General features: G+C 40.5%; 1 protein-coding gene across 4 annotated transcripts in view; it reads right to left on the reverse strand.

Annotated features, from left to right (window-relative positions):
* The window catches only part of LOC139131450 (uncharacterized), a 70,479-nt gene that overhangs the window by 5,207 nt on the left and 43,039 nt on the right, over positions 1 to 22,233 (reverse strand). For all 4 annotated transcript variants that reach the window (XM_070697497.1, XM_070697499.1, XM_070697501.1 and 1 more), the window contains exons 4-5: positions 10,653 to 10,826; positions 8,065 to 8,439 (exon numbers count right to left, since the gene is read on the reverse strand). In XM_070697497.1, the coding sequence (XP_070553598.1) occupies positions 8,065 to 8,439; positions 10,653 to 10,826 (549 nt within the window). The remainder of the gene's footprint in view (positions 1 to 8,064; positions 8,440 to 10,652; positions 10,827 to 22,233) is intronic.

Genomic DNA, 22,233 nt, shown 5'->3' on the forward strand with positions numbered 1-22,233 from the left:
CTGCTAGACGATTTACAAGCGAGTCCAATGTGGCCCTCCATTAGCAGCGCTAGGTACGATGGCGTGCCCGCACGTCCTGCTAAAAGCGGGCCGTCGCGAATCGTCTAATAGAGAGGTTAAGATTTCACCCGTAGCGAGAACGTAACGTAGAGTGGCTACGCGTTCCGTACGCGTAACGTTCTGCACAGGTTCGGATTAAGACTTGACCGGCCCCGTCGCTTTGCTTTCCACGGCAGCAGTAAGTGGGTAGCCGAGCAAGGTTCACATGTCTGTGTTCACCTAACGATCTACATAACAGCCTATCACTAATGCGACAGTCTACTGAAGTTTACACATTCAATTCGCTGTTTTGCTTTTTATATGCCCATAGATTTGAAGCAAGTCTAGATTACATGTAAGACGTGTGCGTGCCGACTCACACAGTCGCATCGTCTTAAGGATTTTGCTCTGATATCAGATTAATAGAACACAGAGAAAAAAAATTGAAAATACTGAAATTTTACTTTGTGTTAGGAAAACTGTGTCAAAGCCACGGAAGTAAAACAAACGACAATGCTAATTTCAGTCACCGAATGATATCGGCAGTGCAGTGTATGCGACGTCTGCCGCCGCGTGTGTGCCGTCGTCTGCGAGTGCACTGCAGGAGGTAATTTTTCCTTTTTGTTACCTAAAATATCTCAAAATCAGACGGCGATTGATAAAACCAAGAACAACAATACAAAACGACAGTAATGTTAGTTTTGATTATCAAGTCTATGGCGAAGCGAGCGTGAAATTCGCTCTCGGAAAAGGTGTACGAGAAAAGTGGCTGTTTCACGTCGAAAACGACTGCCAAACGACAAGAGAACGCGTGACATCATCAGAACATGATGAGAGCGCGCAGAAAGTGATGACGTATCCGTTCCCGTTCGTTCCCGTATGAAATCTTAACCTCTCTAATGTAGGGTAATCCGCGGCCCGTGTCACCAACCGATAAGTACTCCGACTAACAAAGAATCGTTTATGTCGCTTCTGAAATCTGCTTATCTTCCACCAGACTCCTAAAAGTTAAAACGAGACTGAAACATTTTTATCGATTACAATAAATAAGGAAATGCTGTAACTGATTACCGTGTAAAAGATTTGAGTTATATATTATATTATACAACAGTCTCACGCGCGCCGCTCAGGATGTCAAATAGTAAAGGCATAAATTACATCATTGTGTGTTTTCGTTCACAAGTACAAAGGATATAGGATTGGTCAGTTGGACACATTTCTATATTTATTTGGGCTTGACCCATCAAAAAAATAGCCGCATTTGTCAAAATGATGCGCGATTTTTGAAAATGCATAAAAAACCGTTTAGTGTCGGGTGGTTTACAATAGGGTTAGTCGGGTTACCGGAAACACGTGTTTTTATTGGCCTAAAGTAGGAGTGCAAACTTTGGCATACCTAACGACATGACGTCATATATGCAGTAATATGCAATTGATTTTAACAGTTGAACGACCAGAGGCGTACTTTCGCTTCCACATTAACGTACGTTGAAGTTAAAAGCACCAAAAACCCTAAAAAATGTCTTATGCATGCCGAAGTTGAAATAAAATAGCTAGCATAATTTGTGCTTCATACCATAGGATTAATTTGGGATGAAGACTAAATCCTGGCAAACATGTGCCGTTCACGAAATGTGTCCTTTTTTATGTATTTGGAAGCGAAATTTGTTGTACGTGTCATAAGCGTTTTCGCCCGAAAATCTCAGATAGGCCAGCCTAGCATAAACGGGTACGGACTCGCCAAGCGCGCTGCGCTTATCTTGGGGCATGCACATCAACGGCGCAATGTTATCGCAGGGTGACCAGAATGGCTTTTCAATGATGATAAACGACGGCAGCACAAAGACCCGACTGCACCATACTCTAATACCCCGCATAAGCTAGGACTCAACTCCCTACAATATGTCACCTCCAAGTTCCGGCCTCTTTCCCGCTTTCAGAATGAAGAACCACCTGTAACCATCTTTAATGACAATGCGACTGTTCCGTCCGCTACACACGACCGACACGTTCAAGGAAAACACTGGTCAGACAAGCAGCCCGTGACTTCTCTTGGTGTTTGTGTTTTCAAAGACATGACATCGTTGTACGTCAATACTGATGACGATTGGCAATAGAACAATAATTGTCTGATAATCTGCGATTAGATACTGTTTCCCCGATCAGTCAACGATTGACTGAGCATGCGATGAGCCAATGCGTGTTTGCCGCCAAAAAGACAGCTAAAATTGGTGAAGACGTATACTCACTCGAATTATGTTCCTCACTGAGCGCCATGTCTGTTTTTCAGAATATATGGCCCTCGTGTTGCTGCAAAAGGTAACGAGGCCAAAGGTCAAGCCAATGCCCAACCCTCCAAAAGAAAACAATTGCAATTCGGGTCGATACCCGGAATGCCAATTATAAACCCTAACATTTTCAACAGTTCGTCGCTTACAAGGCTGGACACAAAACCTCAGCTGTTCATTTTTTTATTAAAATGAAACCTGGTGTATGATCTTGTTTAAAGAAAACACGGCTGAACCTGTGTTATGATGATTTACCCGGTGAACATTAGGTGTTGCACGCGTGACAACGTCGTCAACATGATGCCAGCGGCAGAAATAAAAATGGAAATTTCTCGCAATAAAAGTGTACACTAGCAATATTATTAAAAAGTGCATCATGCATTAATTCTATTATGTATTTAGGACAAATGCTTCAGGCGTGAAAGAGAAGAGCTTTGCTGGTAGTACACCGCCATTTGCGATAATTTGTCAGCTCCATCGTGATTTTACGACACTATGCTGGTATAGGCTCACCATTCAACAGAACTTCGAAACAAAAAAAATGGAGTCAACTCTCGATACGTGGCAACATGTGTACATTATTTGCGTCAATGAAATAATTGGGCGTTAATACACCGATTCTACACGTAGTTAATCATTCTGGATGTGCCTGTGTCACGCCGGCAATATTATTTTTCGCGAGATAGGGTGTAATTTGCGTCGTTTCGACTCCAAAAATAGCTGGCTTTCAGATCGATTGCGTGATCATGACCTGTGCTCGATCTTATTTCGGTCACGCGAGGCGCCGACGTCCATGTCGTGCCGAAACAACCTCCCGGTAGGTCAAGCACGAATGCTGATTTGCATATTTTGCCGTGATGGATGGGTCGTGACGCATTAAGGTTCAGAACTCAAGAATGCCGATTCAGTTGGGACTTACGGGACAACGGCCAGGCGCGACTTCAATGCCAAAAACGAGCATTGAACGGTAAATCACCCCTAACTCATTGTCATGTATGAAAAGGAGTGAGATACCCCGCAACACGTTTTATTTTGTATTTATAATGGTTTTACGGTCCACGGTATAATTCAGAACTATCGACAAATCATAGCAAAAATTCGATTTTTATACGGATATAATGATGTTTTTGTCAGCAGCAACAGCGGGCTTATTATCAGGTCCACAGTCAGGTTGATGTTTTGCTCATCTTCACTGCATTGGGTTGGAAGAGTCATCACAGTAGCTGAAGAAGTGACAGTGAAAGTCTTTTTATGGCAATGCACGTTCAGTAGGTGTGACGTCACAAAGTTTCACTGCCACAACCCAAGGATTGGGAGAGATTTTTACAAAAGAAACAGTTTACTTATTTACGCTCGCACACCGAACAGTTGCAGAGTTTATCAGAGACGTTCGTCATTCATGCACCCTGTTGCATGGTAGTGGTCTTGTCTCCTGTACAATGCGTCTTGAAAGTGAAAGACTTGAACCATTTGCTCAAACTTTCCTCTGGGAAACCTTCCACAATTCTCTTTCAAAATTAGGAATAAAAATCAGGGGTCACCGTGTAAATTTTGGTGCCAGAGAAAAATATGATATTAAATTTACGGATGTTTGAAATTCAAAATGGCGGCCATCCTATGGGAAAAATTACATTTCCGATTTTCACAAAAATCAGATGGTTCGAAAATTATTTACTCCAAGAACTTCAAAATCCTTCTCAAGTAGTAGATCAGAAAAGTATTGTAAAAATAAGAGTCCGAATGTCAGTCCCAAGGACGTATATTCCCTCACTCCAGAACAACATGGCGGCTTTTAACAGCCTAGCTATGCTCTCAACTTTACTTTCATTCTGTTTTGTTACACAATAATACTTCCATACCAAAACGCATTGAAACACATAATTCAAACCCGCAATACGTGATTAATCGGTGGTTTAATTAGGCTAATGTGCTATGAGTAATCTTCATATAGTACACTAGGTTTACACACGGTCCCTCCACAAAAGTGGTTTACAGTTACTTTTGCAAACGTCATGTCGGTAATTTATAGGACAGCCATTGCCACCGACACCCTCCAAGCCAAAACAACAATATTTGATCCCAATACACTATCTTGAGGGCGAAACTTTCGCATTGATGACATGCCACTGTTAAATAAAATAACATCAAAGGAATTAATAAATCATGTTGAAGTAGCACACTTCATAATAAAAATAAATGATCTTCGCGTTTAATAAAAATTAAAACAGACTGTATCGTAATGTCTCACGATATTCGATGACGTAGACAATTAAAGTTCTTCGCCGGCAGGCATCTTGAAGTAGACCGGGCGGGCGAATAAATGAACAGTAAGGCCGAGGGCGCTCTCTTGGTCATATTAACAGGTCGTAGAAATTAATTCGTGAGGACATATACGTGCATCTTGGGTAAATATTGTCAAGCTCTCATTTCCCAGAAATTTCTCGGTAATCTCATTTTTCATACAAGGATCTGTCACTACCGGAAGCTAAATATTGATTAATTATTGCGAGATATCCTCTAGATCAGGGATGCTGGTTGCGTTGAAAATCAATTACTTCAAATGGAAAATGCTAACTAGGGATTCGTGCAGAAAGGAATGCACAGTTTCTGAGGATTAGCAATTCTCTAAATATGACGGTGCGCGAGTCAAGTTATCATTTTAATCATCATCACCATCATCGTCGTCATCATCACCGTTTAACGAAATACCTTAATTGGAGTATTGTTTCTGTTTCTCATTACCATATATGGTTTACGACGGAGGACCTCTTATTTTCCATCGTAGAACTGTCTTCCACCTGGTTGTACTTACCAGGAGAGTTCAGGGACGGTGCGGTTTGGCAGAAGGGTAAAGAGTTGAATAATCGGAACCGCAGTTCGTCAATTCTTTGTGTTGACAGCACATTTAAAGCGGAGGTCAGCGTGCCTACACCTGATCGCTTTAACGATGCAGTCATGACCCGTTCCGTGGCCTTACAATAAACACATCAGCATTCAATTACATGACTTATTATGCTCGTTTTTCATCTTTGGCGCAACACCTGTGAACGTACTGAGCCGTCAATGCCAAGCGAAATGTTAAGCCTTCTTGAGACATTCAAGTGTTCATGTTATCACGTTGAGGTTTGTGTTATTCTACACCAGAGAGGAACGTTAACAATCGACGTGCCTCCGGGGAAAGAGAACAATGGTTCCACTTCGGGGGTACTTGGCAGAAATCAGTATATAATAAAGTGAAGGGGTGTTTAACATTGACGACTCGCCAAAATGCGATCTTGATTCCGGACGGGTTATGAGGGAATTGTAGGCCCACTGAAAGGATATGTCCCGGCAAATGTTGGCGACCACTTGTCGAGACAACCGCGGTTACCGTATTGTATGATATGCGGGACCACCGTTTCGTCGAGCCACCCGGTACTTACTTACATACCTATCGCATTATCTAAGTCGAATGTTCCCCCGCTACCCGTGAATCAGCTTGAAAAGATGGTGGAAAGGGGCATTGTGTCACGATGTGAATGTTTCAGTTTTGAGGGCAATGTTGCCGCTCCTATACGTCTAGGATGGCATATGAGCTAACGCGATGTCCCTAGGTGAACATGGCAGAATGAGCGGGAAAACCAACCACCTGCAACTTTACATGTAGTACCGTCCGATGCGCGGTGTTACCCGTTGACAGGCTTTGTCGATCGGCCGGGAAAACACCGAACGACGGTTGTGCGGTACAACAGCACTTTGTGCATCCTTCATCGTTCCATCGTTGAAAAGCTTGTCGGTCATTACTTATGGTTGAGTATCGCACGTATAGACATTACTGCTTAGTGTTTCCATGTAGTTATCGTGCCATCTTGACAACACACATCGAAAGATATAAAATGTGGCGTTTCGTGCCCTCTGATCTATGACCTGCAGCCCCTGAAGCACACTGCAGCAAGCTGAGGTATTCAGACAGCGCTTATCTCCCGAAGTTTCGAGTATATAACTCTAGTTTGCCTCGTTCACATTCCTTGGTAAAGGGACTGTGCTCAGGCAAATTCATAAACAAATATTGGTGACATATTAAATCATGACTTACAAAAAGAAACAGTACCGCGTGTAGAGCGTTTTATGCACCTCGGATATATACATAAGTAAGGTGAGAACGCCGTAAGCCAAGATGATTAGATCCAAAACGAGCCAAGGGGAGCTGTAAAGATGACGCAGAAAAGGGCCGCGGTCCAAAGTAAACATAATTGATGACATTTGTAAGGTTGCGTTCGGGAGATGAATAGACCCAGTTACTAACCGTCCGTAGTGTTCATAATTGGCCTCGTCCAGTGACACTCTGACAAAATGGTGTCTTCTCGGCGGCGCCATAAGTGTTGACTACTGTGAAAGACCCTGTTACAGCAATTTGTACAAATATTGCATTTCGAGTTCCTTTAGTCCAGCAAACAAATATTTTCTTTTCAGCTCAATTCAACGGTGTATTTTGTGCAATAGTACGCTTCAGTGATACACTTGTTTAAAATCAGCACTGGTGTTGGCTTACGGTATGGCGTTGCTCTGCGCATGCGTGGCCAAGTTTCCTGAATGGCCATTTAGGTCAGATTCTTCGATCGCACTTTTGTGCTTTCTTTCGATTAAAGAAAAAAAACGGACAATAATTCCTTAGGGGGGAAAGATCTCTTGAATTTCAAAAGGCTGCGACAGAAATCTCGATGCTGAATAGTGGGCGAAGGGTGTCGCATGGAATACTCAATGTACCTGGGCCCGTTAAGTATCACTTATATCTGGCCGGCCAATTGTTATAATTCAACAGCAATGCTGGTCGGTCTAATTGCCGACTAGTATGGCTCTTGGATTATTAATTCGATATTAAGGTATCAATTGGACTTGGACGCATGCGCAGTAAGCGCACAAATGTACTTAAAATATCGCCGTTGCCAGGAACACACGCCTATGAAAATGTTACCAGGCACACACGAACGCGTGTCCCTACATGGTGTGAATACCCCTACTTTTAATGAACACAATGCTGCTGTTTATTTCTAGTATACGCACGCAACTAACTAGTCGCCGCATTATTAAAACACGTTGACTGAAAATACAGTTTTAGGCAACGATGGACTGACGACGAACAAACAATAATTATTATCATCATTACATGCAACAAGGAGAACCTACATTATCGCAACTAATACCACTCTCTCTTTCATCACTATGCCACCCTCATTACCACAACACATTACCATCACATCAATCGTCATGAAATGTGACTTCAATAAGAATACTACCTACATATGTACATCTCGGCAAAAAAGCTTCAAACCTACATTAGCAATATCGATGCACTACCTTTTCTCCAATAACATCCCAGGTACAAATGGAGCGCACGCACCAACTTCAACAAAATTCCAATATCCAGGTAGTCCGTTCTTAATGGGATTTCAATGGACGCCTTAATGTAGCGGTTACTTTGAGTGCACTAAATGCAATTAAGAGAGTGGTTTGCCTCGGAGGGACTTTTATATTAATTTTCTTTCTGTTGATGCCCGGGGTAGATACAATTAATAAGAAATACAATATCACTTTGGAATGAATGGTTATTTTTTCATTAATCACTAAATCCTAAGGTGATCTCAAGTAGCAAACTTTTTTTGCGATTGCGCACATGTTTTATTTTAAGCGTATGCACGCTTTAAGCGGTTGGGCGTTGATCAGCCCGACACTATTAGGGTGTGATCATGATACTTACTTAACGATGTATAGGCAGCTGAAAATCCAGTGTTTGGCAAGGGTACGTCGTACTCCGTATGGTACTCGATGTACAGCTCGTTTCCCGACGACAAGACCGACTTGGGGGGTCGGTTGCCCGTGTGGTACACTATGAGCGGCGCAGACGAGAATCCACCGTTTCGGACACGTAGCCACTCGCCTCCCATGTCAAGGTCAAAGGTGAGGAAGGTGAGGTTGATCTTGAGCCCTTCGTTCAGACTTATGATCCACACGGGGTTCTGTTCACACGGGGTGTTGGCGAACTCGATGGTGCCGCGAAGTTTGTGGAATTTACAGCCGCAACTGCAGTAGTCGTCGACGGGCGAATGGGTTGACATGACGGTGGTCACTTCATCTGAGAAGGGCAATGCAAACAAACATTGGTTAAACAGATGACACGAAATAAACACTGAGTTGAATGACTGTCATTCCACAAAAGGTGTTCTATCATCATTATGTATTGAAGAACATCCGCCTATTACTGAATTCTGACCTCAATTTGACAGTCTGTAAATTCATTCAATTTTCGCGCCCAGAAGCGTCCAATATTATTTTCTGTATACAAAGTCCATCTGAGTACAAACGACACACCGACCTGTGACAGAAAATGCTATCACCACCAAAATCAGTCCCGCTCCTTTTCCCATAGTCTTTTGTACACTGCGACACACTTCTTGGTGAGCATTTGGGCCACCTCATGCATATGAAGGGCATAAAGACATGGCTTTTATGAGCCGCAAGGTGGCGCACTGCTCATCACGATGAAACATACCGCCGGTGAGCCGGTAAAGTCCCGCAGCGATTTGTACCAAATTCAGAGCCTATACTATGCTGATGATGCAACGTTTTGAAAGGGGCTGTACAGATCTGTACAGTGAGACATGATAAATTGCCACGGTATCATGGGTATCCTATTTGAAATATGTAACATTATGAACGGTAAAGCTATATTGATACATCTACAGTTTGGTGCCTTTCAGTTAAGCTTAAACCTTGGCGTCGTGTGACTTGCAACATTTAAACAATGTATAGGTATCTTATGTAATAATTGAGTAATTCATGAAGTATATTTAGTCTATCTCCTGCCGGTCATTTCTAACAAAAGTCTAGTGATAATAGTCAAATGGAAATAAGTGTGATTGCAATTTTTATCATTCTTCTTAAGCTTTGTAGTCGTTTTTACCAACAACTTACAACATCTTTAATATTGTTCAGCACTTTTTCTTCTGCTACCTCCTGTTGAAACCATTCCACTTAACATCAAACTCGTAAATTTGAGTTCCTTCAATAAGCGGTATTTTAAAATTTCAAAACAATAGGTGGAATGCGCCTTGGGACTGTCAAATTTTCACAGTACTTTTCCGGTCTACCGAATGTGAGGAGCTTATTCAAAAGCTCTTGGAATAAGAAATGTTTTCGCCTTCATAGTTTTTTTTTTAAATCGAAACTATATTTCCCGATACAATCAACACATGGATTGCGGCCATTTCGAATTTCAAATACTGGTTGGGTAAATTTTAGGTAATTTTATTCTTGACTTGGTAGGAGAATGGTTTAAAGTTTCACTGTGGAAAGTTTGAGCCAAAGTATTAGTCGTTCGCTTTCGAATTGCATACTACCCTAAGTTTTTGAAAAAAAAACAATTTTTGAACGAAATTAAGACAGGGAAAAATAGCAGACAAAATAATCTCATTCATCATGTTCGACACCGCAAGTGTAAATTGCGTCTGAAATTACAACCTATTGCATCACTGTCAGACTATTACAACAAACATTATCAAACACTATATCCATTACTTTTTCCTGGCTCAACATGGCTGTACAGTTGATATAATGCTTCAAGCATGTAATTAGTTTACAGGATGACGTTGACATTTCATTGGAAGGTAACAGGAAGCTGCGCTGCATGTGTGTTTACACAGTCAGATTGTAAAACTAGATAAACTGCTGGGCATAATTGTATGGAAATTGACGCTGGAAAAATCATAAATTCATCCTGGGATTTTTTTTTTCTCATATAACTTTCAACACTACCATCCAAGACGTGACGATACCCAATGTTAATGTTAACAAAGATGCATAACAACTGATAGAAATTGCCAAGTCGCTTATTTTGTCATGATATTGAGGCAATCCCTAAGAACCTGCAAACTAAATTAAAATAAATCACTTTTGCAATTGAAAGAACTTCTTACTTATGTAAGAGTATGATGAGTGAACTCGTTTTGTAAAACTTTCCTTAACTTCATTTCTTGACTGAAAGATAGCACTAAAGATCAGTAAATGATGAAAATCCATTTTTTCTTACGGGTTACTTATTCAAATATTTGTATTCACAATTGGTGATCCTGCTCTGCTCAGTTTGTGATGAGAGGATGATCCTCTCCTTCCTGACTTCCTGGAGTTTTTATCTGCGTATCGCTGCCATGGTAACTGAACACGCGCGTCAGTGCCAAAAGGTTTCAATGAGTCAGTGACGACACTTCGGTTCATTATGTCAGTAATAGTTGTCACATATTCGTGCGTGGGTCGCGGCGCTATTCTTAAAATGTTAACTGGGCAACTTACGGGCGCACTCTTTGGCTGCTCGGCAACGGGTGTTCTCTACCGAATGGCCTTCGCAGTCAGAACCACCATTGGCTGGAGTGGGGCTGTCACAGAGACGGTACCGGCTTTTGATCCCCTCTCCACACGTCACCGTGCACGCCGTCCAAGCGGCCCACTCACCCCACGCACCATCGACTGAAAGTTAAAACAAAAGACAGACACCTGATAAAAATATGATAACAACAGCGAGTCCATGGACGGCGTAGGTTCAACGGTAGTCACTTTGGGAAAAATGGATAAGATGGATAAGAATAACCCAGTGAGCTTGTAAAAACGTCATTATTTTAACAAGTGAGAGTTACGTTAACTTGCTGTGTAATTTCAATAGTGTTATTGTGAACAAAAGTTTAAAACAAATTCCTTGCATTTTTCAATTACAATTTTAAGAAATTAGCACATGTTAATTTCTGAAAAGGTATAGAAAGGGTAAACATAGACATAGACAAAGTTTGCAATTTATCATTAACATAACTGTAATTTACAGTTATGGGACATAACTGTAAATTTTGACACATTCCTTTGCATAGTACTTTCATTCTATTAGGGTAGAATGCGCCCCGGGGACTCCTAACTTTTACAATTCTCTTCTGATCTACCACTTGTGAGGGTTCATTTTGAAGCTCTTGGTGTAAGAAATTGTTTCAACGTCTTAGTTTTTCGAAAGTCGACAATTTTATTTTTCTATATGGAGTTAACACAGGGACGGCGGCCATTTTGAATTTCAAATATCGGTAAATTTTGGATAACTTGTTTCTTTGTACCAGAATTTGCACGATGATCGCCGAGTTTTATTCTTGATTTTGAAAGAGGGTGGTTGAAATATTCATTGAGAAATGTTTGAGCAAAAGTTTAAGTCTCTCTCTTTCGAGGTGCATAGTACCTTAAATAATTCACTTTCATATTCTTTTCACTCACGTATGTTGAAATAGAAAGTGTCAAACTACGCCGACACAATGCATTGTGCACCGTATTTGAACAACAAGCGTACAAATGTTGACAGGTGAATTCTAGTCCGGAATTTGAGTACGAATTCCAGTTCCTGTGGACAGACTAACCTGCTACCATTCAGTTGTAAAAAACAACGCTGGCGATTATACACAAACAACTTGTATTAACAAGCCGAACAATTAGCATCTCGACGTGATTTTGGGAGTAGAACAAGAAATTGACCTTCACGGACAGAACACAGATACTGGAAAACACATTAAAAAGTTACAGCTAATAGAGCTGTAACATAATTATCATGGAGCTAAATAGTTAACATGATTGCGCCCTCTAGAGGGTTTACGGTCAAGGTCCAAGCGACTTTCCGTGAGTGTACACAGAGCGACGGCATAGCTGGAAGAGATAGTGGAACAAACAATATGTTTGCACGCGTCAATAGATTTGCTAAAGTAAATTTCCAGCACGGCATGAAAACGTGTGTTCAACCCTTAAAAGATTAGGTGTTAAAATAATTGTGTCTTCCTGAGCCTGTCTGAATTTGAATAGAGGACAACCACTACGAGGCGTGAAAAGCAATATCAGTGTACATTCGAAGCCGGCTTAACATTCATAATTTACAATTCTCACCCGTGAATATCCGTTATAAGAACATCTATCACTGCAAGTTTTAGAGAGTTCATACAATATGTAAGCTAACCGTCCCTTTCCGAGGGAGCACATTTTTGTCTCCGAGCTCTGAGTAATTTCTAAAACTAACCATTACTGATTTAAGTTGGGAATTGCAGGTCAGAGGTCAACAATAAGATAATAATATTATCGCGAAATTACATATTTGATATTCCTTTGTGGTTGGCTGGAGAAATTGACTTTCTCATTTCACCTACGTCATGCAATCTTTTTGGGGTAATCAGGTAGGAAATTGAGATAACAATGCTAATTTTTACTGAAGGGCGTTGCCAGCTAAGTAAAGGTGTGAATACCACGAAGAGAAGCGTGGACAATGGTTTAATAGATTAGGTTAACGAGAAAATTGTGTTCTATTCTTGGCCCGAAATTCGCCCGAGGAGAGGGGTCGGAACGCGCGCAGTGCGTCACAGAAATTATCAAAATTTTGAAACGCCGACGCGTTCTCCCCCAGAAATAGCTCTCTAATGAAATTATGAATTATCCCAATTTCAGCTTTAATTCACAGCTTACGTTAGATGGGTAATACCGTGTTCTGAAGCGATGTCATGTGTAATTTGACATAATTCTGCGTGATGGCCCTGTCTGCGTGAATACTAATTGCCTATCACCAGGCTATTCCTCGCCTCGATGGATCGGAATAAAAGCTTCGACTCCGGAGAAAAATATGCCCAGCTCTGAGCAACTGCAGTCGAAGACAATAGCAGACTTGTCTGATCCGAGTACTTTTAGTTTAATTGGATCATTAAATTTTGGACACGGCGACATCGGTGTGGTGTGGAAAACTAAAATATGATTTAAGATAAGAAAATCATTTATCAGACTTTTATCGGCGATCTACTGATACCTCTTAGTTGTTCTTTTCTTACAAATGCTGAACTTTTAATTTTTTTTTCCAAAAGTGCTAGACTCTGCGTCGCCTACCTCAGACCGCACATCTGCTTCTGTTTTTGCTCGATATTTTCCACTGGCTTTTAAATTCTTGAGAAAATAACATAATTACGATCCTCAGCTCGTCGTTGCGCAAATCTTCCGAACACACAATTCACAAGACACAATAAAATAGATATGAACCAGAAACTGCAGAGATATAGTTCCTTGCAAGAAGTGCACACCAATTCAGACAATGGCCTTGTTTGTTTGTTTGTTTGTTCGTGTTTATTTGATTTTGTCTCGTGTGGTTCTTTGATCGTGGTTGCGGTGATGTGTGTACTGGGGGGGGGGGGGGGGGGGCTTCTACCACGAAGAGTTGCCTTTCCGCGTCGACGAAGAAGACACACTCTTCCTTCTCGATTTAATCTTATCATCGAAACAAAGACATCTGCTGTCACGAGGAGAGAAAACAACGTCAATAAATCAATTGAATTCTATGGATGTACTACATTATAGGCCCACTTTAGAAAAACATGTATGGCGGGACCAGCTAACGATCGAATTCCTGCACATTTAATGCACTCTGCGTATCGATTACGGAAATTTTATCTGCTCCGTTTGAAATCCCGGAGAAATTCTTTCAACCACTGAAGCCCGTCAGGACGATTTCACCTGTCCGAGAGCAAGCCTGTGTCAAGGATTTTCAGAATTTCCTTAAAAAATTAACGAAGTTTTCTTTTGATTCAGTTATCGACCTACGTCACGCTGGAATTATTAATACTGACTAATTCCGTTTGAGTGATCTGATTATTTCCATTACCTATGAGAATATCTAATCTTAATATTTCTTAAGAGAGGGCACCTCAGTTTTCGGTTAGTTTTACACAATTACTGAACATGCGCACACTACGCCTCCCCTTCACCAACTCTATCCTCCCCGGAACCTGCGCGTTGTAGGCTCAGTTATCAACGTATTGTCAGGAGCAACCGCCATTTTCATCAATTAAACCTTTGTCAAGTTCAATGACGCCGCCACCACATTGTCTATCTCTCTCCCTACCGTATCTGTATAGTATCTATCTTCCTTTTCACCTGTCGATATCCCAGTATTTAAGTTTAGAACAATTTAAATGAAATTCTTCGTGATACAGCGACAAGCAGAGATGAAATCGGTGTATTTCTCGGTTGCTGTGAGTAAGACCCAAGCTACCTGTTCAAGATGCGTAGACGCCGAGCTGGGTGGCCGGTATAATGGCTAGCTATACAATACAACAATTGTTCGTGTAATCGATAATAAAACAAATAGTTTACATTACAGTACACAACGTTTCCTCTGATCTTATTCAAATATGGAAGTATGACACTGCGTATTGAACAGATTTCTCAACAGCGTCGTGAAAGATCTACGAGCGTAAATGTGATTGTTTCAAAAATTCGTCATCTGCTAGTTCACCTCATCCTATCGCTCCTGAGACAGTAACTGTAAGACGCTTCATATTATTAAAAGAATGCCAGCTGTGACTATTGACAATATTTTTTATTATTATATTCACTCATAAAACAAAGTAATCTTCTTATTCTTCTCCGTAAAGTTTATTGAAAAAAGTATATAGCCTTGCAAAAACATGCAATGTGTACACTATACTATATTGGCATCGTTGATATACGAATAATAGGCTGACCTTGAAATCATTATTTTACCAACAATATCAGTAGACATTAAACGCGTACATGATGTACTGACAAGACGAATACAATGCATTTCGACACATTTTTTTGAGTAGAACAAGAATCAAGTTAAAAAGATAGACAAAAAATTTAGTGAATGCATCAAAACGTTGCAATTTATAAAGCTTTGAATTTACTGAAACTTGCCTTCTACAAAGATAACGGTATTCAAGTCTCCGAGATTGGTATTCGAATGCATTTACACGAAAATGAATACTTCTACATATTCAGTTTAAAAAAATATTTTAACAGACTTTGGGAAAGCTCGACGATCGTTTTCAGAGACGGTTTGCGTTTAAAAATTGAGCTACTCTACCGCAAAGAGTACATCATTCAACACATTTTCAAAACTTCCGTCTGAACAAGAGCGTGGAAAATGATAGGATGTTGGTGAAAGTAAATGTCCTCTTTACGTAATGGTTTTGAAAATGTCTAAAGTGTTTGTTTTTTATGTTTCCTTCCTGTCTGTACGAGAGTGACGACAAATCTGATTCCGGAATATTCAACACCGTTTAGAAACACAAAATGAGATTTCCGAACACTGAAGATTTCTACAAAATAACTGTTGAATGTCTACGATACACATGGACACGTCTGCTGTTTCACATGATGATATTTCGTGCCCTCGTTCAAAGTAAAAATACTGTTCTTGATCAGCCTGCTCCTATTTCTCGTTTCTCCTCATATCAAATTTTAGTTTATGGGTATTAGCCGTATTGTGGCGCAGTCGGATAGTTCCCTATGTAAACCGATTGTAAAATATCGACGTTTGCTAAAATACCATGATGTACTCAATGAGGAGAAGATGTGATCCAGAAAGCAATATATTTGCAGGCTGTTTTGCATCGGACGCTGACCAGGCTCCGAGCTTTGGGAGTTCGTTATGAAATACAGAAGCCTCGCCTAAGTTCAATGCCGTCCGCGCTATCTGATTGAACTTGTCGACATGACATACAGATCATGATCTGTCACGTTCGATTAGCAATCGATTTTGAATCATCCATGAATCATCGTACAGCATGAATCCTTAGTTTTGTATTTCTTTGCTTGTTTGCATAATCAATTATCCCGGATCAAACCTCCAGCTTCAAATGCGTCGATAACTACACGAGACGAGAGTATGCACATATAGATTGTTACTAATACAAAGACTGAAATTAAAACTGTAATTTGCGATACTGCAACATTCAGCTATATGGCAGCTAACTCTTTTGAGAAATTTGCAAAATATGAAAATCTAATTATCCCAAGTTAGTTCCAATTGTGTATTTAATTGCGTATTGTAAAATTGCGCAATGGTTGGCAAGTTTTGATCACGCTTTGGGTAGAGGAAGAACTTTTTACATAAAAACAAACAAACAATTAATATATCATCAAAAGGTACAGCTATTTCCCTTCAAACACGACATGAACAACAGCGAAAATTGCTAGCGTTGGAAATTATTCAATACCTGGCATGTTCGGGTGGTGTTTAACGAAGAGTGTACCTCAACGGGCAACTTAGCGGCAAGTATGGTGCTGTGCGTGCTCTGTTGTTTGTATGTGTTTGGTTCGGTTTGCGTGTTTGTATAGCGTGGAATTTGCCTAGAGGGCAGATTTGGGGAAACACAAAACACCTAAGACGGCTTTCCATGCCCTGCTACTTCAAAGTGGGCATGGATGTACTTAAAGAATTCAAAAGAAAAATTAAGGGTGTTTCGGCCGAAGAATCAAGAGCAAGACCTGGCCAGTTTGGAGGCTATTTGTAAATTTGATGCTTGTGTCTTCATTTCCACTGATTGGCCGAATTAATTACTTTAGAATGTGAAATCCCTCAATGAGCAAAAACTTGGACAGTTTGTTTACTGTTTACTCAGTTTCTGTTCTCTGTTCGTTAGACATTCTCTCTCTCTCTCTCTCTCTCTCTCTCTCTCTCTCTCTCTCTCTCTCTCTCTCTCTCTCTCTCTCTCTCTCTCTCTCTCTCTCTCTCTCTCTCTCTAACCATGGAAGAACTAGTAATCACGGTGACGATATTTTGAGTTCTTGGTCAGGTGAATTAAACGTTATATTCAGCGCGGCTTTGATCGTCCCCATATCGATAGACTAGACGTCTTGTCAAAGATTTTCATCCACACCTAAATGCACTAATCTCATTTGAGGTAAGATTGGCGAAATAGCATGATCATATTTCTATTCCGCGTTGTCACGGCTTTTAAACAGTAATTGACATTTTGACAACTAGTGAAAATGGTGTTATTGGACACGCGATGTATTGTAGATGGAAAAAAAATTCTATACAATTTATCACGACAATTTTTCGCCGAATTATTATATCTTGGCCTAATGCTGATTGTATCGAATTGCATGAACGAGGTCTCCTGCCTTTGTGTTGGGAAATTGTTCTTTTATCTAAGAAAGCTGTGCCTCGTGAATATGATCGTTTTGTGCCACATCATCTGATTGTTGACATCTGTGTTCCACCTGGGGGTACAATTATTGCCACGCACATTTAAAAGCAAAATATTAAAAGCTGTTGCGTACATGTCATACGATATGCGCATGTTCCGACTCGAATGTAGTTCGTCGTCAGTACCAACGTCAAGGGGTAAAACTTGGAACATCGAGTATTTAGACGTATCGTTGGCGGGAAATAATTGCCGTATTTGGGTATACAGTTGTCATTGAATAATATTTAAAGCTCTCTTAGTCACAACTTTTGACAGTTTTTTTTTTTTTTTGGAATTGATATTCTGCAAAATGCGGTGTCTTCATCTCAGTCACGGTGTCCCTGTAATTAGCCTATGTAGAAAGCCTAGTGATCAGATTGTCTATACAGTCTATATGTGTACGTCCAAATGTTAATGTTGAGTACTAGAATTTTAGTCCGAAATAGAATTCATTTGTCAACGATAACATCTCATAATATACTGTGTTTGCAAGGTCAATATTATACCAATATATGTTACGCTGAAAAGAAGTGCTGCTTTTATGAGAGAAAAAAATGAGAATATTCTCAAAAGTCTCATCCATTGTCCCTTTATGAGAATGAGTCGTCGTCTTTGACTCTCTTTTCGGTAAATCTCGACGACTCGTGTATCAAACGCTTCACTTCAAGCTCCATAAGCTGTATCTTTTGGCTATTTTTTCAGAACTTTGTTTCGTGGTTTCCCTACACTTTCTGCATTGAATCCCTATACTGTAATTTAATGGCAAGTATTTAGCATATCAACACAGCCTATATGAGTATAATCTCCATTGTTATTGTTGAAAATTGTATTCAAATCCGGACTAGAATTCATTTGTAAATAATAAACAATGATCACAAGCTGTGTTGACAAAAAGAATACTCGAAATTTCAGCATGACAAACGTATTACGGTCAGACACGGTAGTTGATATACAGAAGCAGAATACTGAAAAACTTGCCACAAGTTACAGCTTATGTCCCTTTCAGTTGAAACACCGCGATAAATATTTTTGAAGCATTGGTCTTGAAGGCATGGCTAAACATGCTTCAGTCTTTACAATAAAAAAACCAAAAGTAGAATATGCCAAAAGTGTTCACTTTGTTATGATTCTGAATTTCGTAACTTTCATTGACTCGCTCACTAAGAGTCTGGCCTTTCACCCTTTAAGACGATTTGACATAATTAGTGACGCGGATCTTTTAAAAGAAAAGTCAGAAAACGATTTATGATTGGACATTGCAGCAAAAATGAATGAAAGAATGCCAGCACAGGCATCTACCATGTATCTTGCTTTGAAGAAGCGACTAATCTAGACGACTGGATGTGAAGAAAAGCTTCACTTTTTGATTTTTTAATTCAAATTCATAATCGTCGACAGAAGGTGAAACAGTACTTTGTGCTGATACTACTACGAAGCGCAAAAAATCCGCTCTGTATTCTTTTTAATCGTTTTTATCTAGAGCACGAAATCCCACTGGCAAGTCATCAATATGAATGCCAAAGTTGATATCATGGGAGATTCAAAATGTCGTTGGGAAAACTGTCGTCTGTGCCTGTTCTGTTCCAAGTAGGATTTTGTAGACGACATGTTATCATATCATATCTTTACGCGACAGAGAACGCAGACGACACGGAGAAATTCTGACGTTAAACAGAACCACTCAGAAGCTGGCATACTATTTGCATGAGTGCCATAAATGAAGAATCTTTATATCTTCTGCTGCAGCTAACTGACTTGCCCGTAGGTGTATTTATCTTTGCAAATTACCAGAAATACTTTTGATCACTATAAACGAGGTTGAAAGCTGTCTGCCAACGCGAGACGAGTCGTCTTGTTTACTCGTTCGAAATGGGTGCAATCGAGCGTGGATGAGTTTCCAGGCTCTTTAGCGTTTTAACGGAGGACGGTTTCCTTCCTGTAGTGACATCGCGTTTTTGTCGTGGCGTTTCATGCACAAGATCGTTTTCCGGCGCTAGCTGACTGCGTGACTAATCACGAATCGCTGCTCCGGGAAAAAGAAAAAAATGCCTCGTGTGTGAATTCAACTTTTTTTTAATTCAATGCAGTCTCTCCCAAATGCAAAGCTCCCTCCTGGGGTGAACAACGACCCTGCTCAACATACAAGGCTGTGACCCTCGAAGGGCGTGGAACATAACTAACCCTGTTCGTTCGTGTTACATGGTTGAGGGTAAAGGGCTGCTGTTTAGGTGATCTGGGAAATGGCTGATTCGCCCCGCTAGGGTTACTCAGCTCCACCTGGGAGTCTAGAGAAGTGGATATACACTCAGCATCGGCAGTTGGTCACACACCCTTATCGCGCCGATCACAAATATAGTCTGACAGATGCCTATAGCTTCTCGATTTCAAAATTTTAGTCGCTGCTTCCGGAATTCGGAAGTCGATTATGTACTTTTAAGACAATGGAGAATAAAATAAATGCTGTCGATGATATTTCTATGAAAACGCGACGGTTGTGAGACAAACAGGTGCGCTTTTTTGCAATGCCTGCATGCTGTGTGGGATACTTGCTCATTAGAGGAAGAAGGTAGGGCCAGTCCACACGTCGATCAACTAAGCATGGCTGTGTCACTGGGGCACGGTACACATTATACCTGTTTGCTGCACGCCGGGCTCACTGTTCCCAGACTTAATCTTAAGTCGAATGATTGGGCAGACAGATTTCGACGGCCGCTGTAGGCTTCGGGGCAAGATTTCTGTGTACAGGCGATTTACATATAGATGGTTGCCTGTCTGTTATTGAAATTCCTCAATGCACCTCATAGATTACATTTGAAAGAACACCAAACTCGGGACCGGGCGTGAATAGTTGTGTGCCTGGTAATTTTGAAATGTTTAAAAGTGTGAATCTGATCTGAATAAATTCAAGAGACAAAATAGTGATATTCATGCTGCAAAGTCTTCGCAGCTGTGTTGGAATTCGTATATTTTCGGAGAAGCGAGTTTAAATTTCGGCGCATGCAACTTTCGAATTAAGCTACGATCAGGAAGCCAACAAAATGACGTCCGCAAAATTGACACGTCAACTATTCACGTTTAGAGAAAAAAAATCGTGTTCTGCATGCAATATTGACAGGGGACAGACAGCAATGGGTCGCTTAATGTATTTTTTAATCTCACAGAGAGTCAAAGTAGAAAATTGGAATGTCCTCCCGTCAGTGGATGCCGACACTATGTTAATTTGTGACGAGAACAAGAAAGTCGGACAAGAGTAATTGGGGTCGAATGCCTTCGCCGTCTGCGAATAATTCACTAACAAACACACAACATGTTACATTTGTGAAGAAGAAAGGAGCTGAGGGTCTTGCAGAACAAACAGATTACGCATTCATAGAAGTGTCAGCTTATCGGGCCATCAAGGTTGTCTTCAGCAAAAAGGTGGACTTATCCACGTCGCTCTGAGTCACCGCAGTGGGCTAACGAGTTTATTTTGTTGGATAATTAGTATGCATGTGTCTGTTTATCCATGAATGATCTGAAATAGGGTTTGTAGTGAGGCCACTGTTTTTTTTATGAGAGCTGAAACCGACAATGCGTGTAAAGTTGTGAGAGTAGCAGACCCTTGTGAGAAAGGCGAAATGCCTCGGCAGTGATAATAGCTAGACATCTTAACAGACCACTTTCTTCTTTTAAAAAAACTCATTTTGTAATCGGCCAGTTTCAAAAGAACACACTTTGTAATCCGCCGACTTTTAAGAAAAGGATGGGCGTAGACTGTTTCGGCTCATTCAAATTCAAATCCAAATCTCGCTGAACCAAAAGCAAGGTGAACTGCATATTGAACTATGAGCATGTATTAGACATTGAAGCATTGAAACTGTTTCTGGTTTAGAATTTCCGCAGATAACGATCTGTGTCGAAACAGGTGTTCTGGCAATCGGATGAAAACTCTGCAAATTAGCTTTTGTAAATCTGCCCAATGTGTGTTATTTTTTATGTGTTTCCGATTTGTCAAAATGCAAACGACCGAAGTTTTAACCACAGGTCTTGTGACTGTAGCAATTAATTTTTCCCTACGTTTTGTGATTGCAGTTATGGATATTTTCATGTCGTATTTGAAGGTTTGTCATTGACATTTTCAACTTTGTGTTTTATGATCAAACAAAGAAAATCAGTAAATGGGACAGAAACTTCAGCTTTCTAGGTCTGTGCAGAGTTTGAGAGGTGTTCCATTTTTTCCGCCATTCAGAGCGGCCATTTTCAGGAACAGCAGATGATACACAGACGCTCGTCAGAGGTAAATCACTGTGATCTGTTTGTTTGGTGGCGTAAAGAGAGGCATGTTCAATGAATATATTTGTATTGAGTATACAAGTAGTGATCCCTGAACCTCATAAACCGCTGAGAATGTCTTTACTGCGGTGGAATTTTAGACTTGCGTTTCAGGGCCATCGCCTAACAGTAACTGCGGGGTTACGGAAACCTGAAGAAACTCGAAAGTTGTGAAATCAGTGCAGACAACAAAAACAACAACGACGACGACAAGGACGACAACAACAACAGCAACAACAACAACAACAACAACAACAACAATAATAATAATAATAATAATAATAATAATTAAATATTACTAATAATAACAGTAATAACCATTTTGATGGTGTTAATGATATATCTCAATTCCAAATTTTCAGGAGCAGTTGCTCCTTCACCCGCTGGCGAGGGAAGTACTTTTATACCGAAAGATGTGACATTCCATCTGGCTTCGATGCGCAGAAGAGCACTGGCAAGCAGCGCAAAAGAAACAGGCCATCGCGACATTTGTGTCAAATGCAAAACGTCATTTCCTGTTCATGCTGTTTTACACAACTACGTCATTTCCCCTTGATTTTCACATGGCTGAACTG

This window comes from Ptychodera flava, chromosome 4 (genome assembly GCF_041260155.1).
Source record: "Ptychodera flava strain L36383 chromosome 4, AS_Pfla_20210202, whole genome shotgun sequence".
NCBI classification, from domain to species: Eukaryota; Metazoa; Hemichordata; class Enteropneusta; family Ptychoderidae; genus Ptychodera; species Ptychodera flava.